This window comes from Paramormyrops kingsleyae, chromosome 24 (genome assembly GCF_048594095.1).
Source record: "Paramormyrops kingsleyae isolate MSU_618 chromosome 24, PKINGS_0.4, whole genome shotgun sequence".
Taxonomy (NCBI): Eukaryota; Metazoa; Chordata; class Actinopteri; order Osteoglossiformes; family Mormyridae; genus Paramormyrops; species Paramormyrops kingsleyae.
Window position 1 is genome coordinate 6,897,855 of NC_132820.1, and position 6,783 is coordinate 6,904,637.

The 6,783-nt window shown below is 40.9% G+C and overlaps 1 protein-coding gene across 2 annotated transcripts; it reads left to right on the forward strand.

Annotated features, from left to right (window-relative positions):
• Window positions 1–640: 640 nt before the first annotated feature.
• On the forward strand, window positions 641–6,693 carry LOC111839555 (uncharacterized). Of its 2 annotated transcripts, none has more exons than XM_023803590.2 (13): window positions 641–914; window positions 1,182–1,266; window positions 2,960–3,029; window positions 3,109–3,163; window positions 3,252–3,395; window positions 3,726–3,854; window positions 4,160–4,199; window positions 4,409–4,464; window positions 4,577–4,665; window positions 5,279–5,653; window positions 5,733–5,786; window positions 6,005–6,125; window positions 6,509–6,693. In XM_023803590.2, the coding sequence occupies exons 1-13, from the start codon at window positions 797–799 to the stop codon at window positions 6,577–6,579; spliced, it is 1,407 nt and encodes a 468-aa protein (XP_023659358.1). In that variant the 5' UTR covers window positions 641–796; the 3' UTR covers window positions 6,580–6,693. The 2 variants fall into 2 exon arrangements, with proteins under 2 accessions (XP_023659358.1, XP_023659359.1); XM_023803591.2 differs by having other exon boundaries at window positions 643–914; window positions 6,521–6,693.
• The last annotated feature ends 90 nt before the right edge of the window (window positions 6,694–6,783 follow it).

The following is a 6,783-nucleotide window of genomic DNA, read 5'->3' on the forward strand; positions in this document are numbered from 1 at the left end:
AGATTTTGTTTCAACCAACCAGTTGAGCATAAAGAGTCACAGTCACACGGTACTCAACTGGTTGGTTGAAACAAAACCCTGGTCTGGACTTTTACTCTCTGGACCTGTTCATTTCTGCGAAACTGTAAGTCAAGTGATGGCTTTTACACCGTGATGGAAGGAGGATGATGATGAAAACGAGGAGACGTTGGCAAAGAGTTGCCGTATTTTTCTAAGTGTTGAACTGTGCAGCCAGGCGAGGGGATGGAAAAAAAACAGGTGAGAATGACGGTAAGCCTACTAAGTAGTTGCACGTTACACTAGATTAGTGTTTCCCAATCCGGTCCTCAGGGATCCCTCCCAGCTCCCTACCAGACTGTCCACGTTTTTGCTCCCTGCCAGACTTCATCAACGTCATCAGACCCCCCTGCGCCAGCCTAAACAAAACTTAAGTGAACAATTTTACTTCGGCAATGCTGCAGCAGTTTAAAAACTAGCAACTCGATCGCTGTGGAGGCAGCAAGCAAACATCATTTCATATCACAACCTCATACAAAACAAGTGAGACTGGAAACGAAAGAGCCGGTCAAGATGGGTTTTCTCGCACTGCCCCCTGGTGGATATGACCTTTAATCCTCCAGATAGACGTAAAGTACGCGTGCAAGTACAGCCAGTACATTGCTTGCGTTGCGTATGCGTCGCCTCGCGGCACTTAACTGGGTCATTTTATACGTGGGCTTTAGGTTGTCGACAAGGTTCTGTCGGTTTTTAATATAAAGGGGGTGTTTCGTGGAGCCGTTTGTTTGCCCCGGCAGAGATGGGGTGGTGTATGCGTGCGGCGAAGCAGCGACACCTGCTGGTCAGACGAAGAGCCGCTCGCTCGCAAACGGGGCGCTTAGCGACACCGGCCTCCAAAACCCTGTCGATGCGTAACAGTAAGGAAGCCAAACTTTGAAATATCATTTAAAAACTCTACGTTTATTATTGACGCCCATTAAGCATTTCTCAGGTCTTTGTTTCTGTCGTAACACCTTTATCGCATCGCTGGTTTGCCGAACAGGACGTTTAGTTTGGCAACGGCTTTTCACTTCGTTTAAAATGTTATGGCGTTTGAGGAGTTTTTATACGTTAATAATATAAACTGAGTTGGTTTTAGTCGGAGGGTCGAGCGATGGCGTGTTGGGGATGTGTGTAACCCGCAGGTCGGAAGGCTTTCGGAGCAGCTCTTCCCCAAAGAGTCATGAACCTTTCGCCCATTGACGAGTCCCTGGACCCCGGGCAACGCGAGTGAGTCCCCAGGTCACTTTCCTTTTGTGTCACCTGAAGCTGCATGAGGAGGAAACTAATTCAAAATTCAATAAACGGTGTTGCCAACTTTGGTCAGCTGGTTGGCGTGAGATTTTCAGTTTGAGACAAGTCTGCGCACACATTTACATTCATGTAACAGTTTTACTGTATTACCTTGTAAATATTCTGTAGGGTTTGAAAACTACCCCAGCTAATTTTAGCTTTATAATGGAATAACATAGATTTGCTGTAAGATTTCTTGCGTGTGCGTGAGAGTCTGGAAGCGTGAGAGCTGGCAACCCTGCATGCAATACGTATAACTGTTTGTTTTAGTCCCGAGGTTGTTATTGCTCTTTGAAATAAAAAGCATGATTCAGATTAATTACAAAGAAATCGCTTGGTAGATATGGGAGAGTAGACGGTGTAACTTTTTTTTAGTTGCTTAACTTGTGCTAGGCCAAGGTAAGTGCTTGGCTATGGGGTATACTGCCGTTAGGACCGATCACAGGGGCTTATAGTCGCGATGTCAGTCTTCTAAAAAAACAAATAAGTTAAGCCTCTGGTAAACTTGCCTTAGCCCATGATCTGTTCAATAGCCAGAAACGCCCCTGCCGCAGGCTACCTAATAGGAACTAAATCAGCAGCTACCGAGATACAGTGTAGTTGTCTTTGACGTAGATTTCTGCTGTCAAATTATACAGAGAATCTTAGACATTTTTCCCCTCAAGATTATTTCATTTACATAAAGTGTCTATAAAAAAAAGTCGTTACTTAAGACACAATCTCAACATACAACAGATGTATGTATTTCTTTGGAGTATCGTTTCTCTGGATCTATCTCATATGCATAAAGCCTGCTCTGATTAGCATAGTGCAGCAGATCTACTTGCCAGTCTAGACATGTCTGCCATCTGGCAAGTGAGATACACCCCGCCCCCTGCCCCCATCAGCCTATCAGAAGCCAGGAGAGGTTTATCAGTCACCTCACGTGACATTTCAGTCGGGCTCGTTAAGCCTATCACTGATCTGAAATTATCCAAGATCCCTCATCCCCATCCTAACTGATGTGCACCTTGCCACGTGACCTGTGCTCTAACGCCAGGATCCAAATGAACTGAATTAACATTTAGTCAATGATTGTTATAATGATGTAATGACAATTCTTCTAAGGGTTTGACTTAAATTGTGGGATTGATTAAAATTCAGTGTACATTCATAGTGTTTTCTTGCTTCACAGGTAGTTAAAAAAGATAAAAGCTCATATCTGTGACACTTCTCAGACATTAGTCATTTTACCCAGAGACCAAATGTGATCATTTGTACCCTAAACCCCATGTCGTTTGCTTGGATTCCAGTGATTTAAAAGCTAAAATCTGGAATGAAAATCAACTTGAGTAATTTGAGACTTGTCAGGTCCAGGACTCGGAACTAAACATTTTCCACCAGAAATCATTATCTTGATGGCAACATTTTTACATTTTAAGTTTTACATGATTGAACTATATGAAATGTACTAATATAAATCTAAATTATGTTTATAAATATTTTCCCAAATGTATTTAATAGATGTTACATAATAAAAGTCTAGACTTTAATGCTGGAAAAAAATAGTTTGGTGTTTTTTTGCTGAAAATATCCAAGCTTCTGTACAATATCCCAGGTGAAAGTTAGAATAACATTTTTTACCTTGAAGAAATGTCATTCCTGATGAGGGATTGCGAGATCCACCACCTCAGTCATGCCAAACAGCATTTGTCTTACAGGTGAGACTGGTTTCATAAACCTGTAACTACCTCAGATTTTAACAAGCACTTTGTGTGTATAAACATTTTTTCTTTTTAGGACTCTGTTGGTGAACATACCGTCAGCTGTTCAACAAATTGTGACAGTTCGTCAGGTTTGTATGACATCAAAGATTTGCATTTAGTACAGTATAACGTAATTTTTATTTAATTTCTAATAGATCCTGTTTCTCAAAACCACAGACATGGATTTACCATCTGGAGTTTCTACTTTTTTCCTTGATTGTATGGATTCTGGTTCGTGTGTCTCCTCTTCCTCTTCCTCATCTCATGAGTTGGACAGTAGTTACTCCTCTCCTGAAGTGTTCCGGACTCCGGACATGCATGGTATGTGCAGTATAATTAAAACTCCGACTACTTTGGAAACTTGCTGAGTGCACATTTAATATTCTGTCACCCGAGGGAAGCTTTTCCTTCTGAAGCAAGACAACGCAAGGATGTTTCTTACATAATAATGCTAGTATATCAGCCTCCAGCATTATGTATATATCCTATATACATAACAGAGCTTGTTAAACTCTGGAATTCCTGAACTGAAAATAACTATAAATTCAGTTAGTAGGATTTTTGTAAGGTGTCGCCACAAAATCTCGCTTCTGAGATTCAGTAAATGTACGCAGCGAGTGCGATTGCTTGTTCTGTGTTTTTCGGTTTAAGCGGAGACTCTTTGTTTCACCATGGAGGAAGAGTTTGTGGAATTGCAGGTGAAAAACTCCACGCTCCTTGACGTGAGCCACGCTGTGGACATAAATATGAGGCAGCCACTGAACCTCTCTGCTATAATGGGTAACATGAACCTTAATGTCATTAATCGGCAACAGACTTTAAATGGTCAATAAACTAGTCTTTCACAACTGGCTATATATTATGTCCTTGGACATTTTGCTCTGTTCTAGATAATTACACTTTAGTAATGACTGGCAAAGTAAGACTTGCAACCCTACTACTAACATAATGTGTGTTAATTATCATTTCAATTGTGCCAGAAGGGGAGAGAAATGCTGTAAGAAAATTAATCTACAGTAGATAGACACTGATTTCTCCTCGCTTTGTACAAAAATGTAGACTAATTATTTGTGATCTCCCTGCAGAAAATTCAAGGAGGCCTGATGAGAAGGACTTGGAAAGGAGGTGTATTTATCTCTTTTCCAGTTGCGATATTGCATGAGATGTGGGTTGTGGATGTCTTTTTCAAATGACAGATTCTGTCTCTTGTAATCTGTTGAATAATTGAAAAACTGTGATTTATTTTTTTTAAAGCATATGTCTAAGACATATGTTGTTCATTCCTATGTGTCATTAATTTGGGTAAATGTATTAAACCAGATTTTTGTTTTTAGGCACGAAATTCTGAATGCGTCCTGTTCTTTCACATTGCATAGAACCACAGTATCAGGTATTTGTCATTTCTATATATATATGATTCTGGACTGTACATTTCACTGCAATGCTTTAGCAAGATGATACGAGACAGGGTCCAGAAGTGAGATGTCAGTGTTTGTTTTCAGGTAGCATAAGACAGATAAGTCTGTCTGAAAGGAAACTCCAACCTAGAAGAAATGCTGAAGTTTGTGCTCCAGTCACAGAGCCACAAAAGGTAACCACTTGTGCAGGAAGCATTCTGCTTCACACGGAGTATAGTGTCCATTTTTTGAGGGACATCTTGCAGTTATGAATTAATCTTTTTAAAACTATTGTGTAAGACACTGGAATGTGTCCGTTTCAGAACTTAAGTCTGGATATTAGTGGGTTTAAATGATATAAATATGTGTGAAATTTACTTGCATTCTTACTTTTTTTGCAAACGAAAATATGGCACACGGGTAATGAACTGACATTACTGCCTTGCAACAGATGCAGCCTGCAATCCTACATTTAGCTTAAATAGCCCAGAAACCACAAAATAAAATCCTGTCGCGAGGGCAGGTCAGATTCCTGTGGCGTCCTAGCTAAATACTACGAATTAATAGTGCTTTCATAACTCTGCACTAGAGAGTTTCAGCAGACCTCCCGGGGTTACTTGGTTGGGTAATGGCACCAGCAAAGTTTATAAAGTCTTTCACACGCCTGTAAAGGAAGCAGGCAGTGCTTTTGCTTTATCGGAAAGTTTCATTTGTTTACTTTGATTTCGATAACTTGTACATGTCTAAACCACGATTTTAGGAACGTCTCGCAAATTCTGTCTTAATCCAAAGCTATTTCTCTTCCAGATAGGCAGGGCTAGGCCCATGATGTGCAGAAAGAAGGTTAGCTTTCAATCTGCAGCCGGGAAAGAGCCAGAAAGGAGAGCCGCAGAAGCACGTGGGCTGACCGTGGCCCAGATGGCACAGAACGATGCTCCGGGCACACACACTGGGCCAGATTTTTCAGCCGTGGCCCAGCGAGGGGACGAGGGTCCGGCTGGCATTTATATGGTAGATCTGGATGAAGATGAATATGAGAGAGGTCTAGCAGAGGACACTGGAGCTGTCCCAGACATCTCGGCCCAGAGGAATGCCAGGGTCTTCCACTTCACAGATGAAGACGAAAAGAATGCTGTGCTAAAAAAGAGAGAAAGACCCCGCATTGTCTTTCCCTCAAGACCGGTAAATATTCACAGTCTTTGTTGGCTGTGCATTGGAAGTATCACTGTATTAACCTCAAATTGCATTTATTTTTATACAGCTAATTCCGAGCACCTCCCCCACATGTGGTGAAATCCGTCCGGTTTATATGAAGGTAAGAAAATATTCAGTTATGAAAATGGTTCTATTTTTACCGCATCACAAAGCGGTTGCATGTGTGATTGTCCAGTAGAGGGCGATATTTTCCATACGAATATGTTTGTGGCTAGTGAAATTGTAGTTCCGGATTCAAGGTGTGCCTGTGTGTATGTAATATATGAAATAAAAATTCCCCCTGGATATTTCTCATTTGGGATGTATTTCATATTGCAGTTCCATAACTCAGAAGTGCATGATCCTGAAGAGCTGCATGAAGTCTGTTGGATGCAGCTGCTCCAGGAGGGAGAAGATGGTTTCAATAGCTCAAGATTTAAAAGGATCCTTACCAATGAGGGTAAGAGCATTACCACAGATTTTCTGACTGTGATCACTTAAGGCCATGCCTCAGAGGTAGTTTACTTACTGGAAATCTTATCGTGCACTTGTATCCTTAGGGTGACAATGCACAGGGCAACTTCTCGAGCAGTGTTGCTGACCAGTGTTGCCCGAGCACTTTCCTTCCCACTGATATTAACCAACAAATTTCTATATAAAAAAAACTTTAATTGACTGGGCACCTTTTAATGATCATCCAGATGAGTTGCAATTTTGTCTCGCTGGCTGGCAATTGTGTGGGCACCATTGCTGAAAAAGTTGCTCAGTTCTTGAACACTAAAAATATGTAATGACCGTTATTGTTACATTTATGATCCCAGAAGACCAAAGTCACTTTTGCAGTCTGTTTTGCAGGTGTCATCTATGAAGATTATGGGAAAATCAGACAATATGAAGGACAATGTTTTCAGTGAAATAAATTATTAGTATGTTTCAAGAGTTGTGTTAAAATAATATTGCTTAATAAATATTATATGTTTTGTTTGACTTTAATATGGTATTAAACAAATCTGGTTCACTTCATGAAATTGCATATGCGTACTTGCAAGAACGTGAGAGAGTTTAATATGGGGGGTGGCAAAGTTGGGGCCGTTGTTAGACCTATTTTAGGGGGGCTT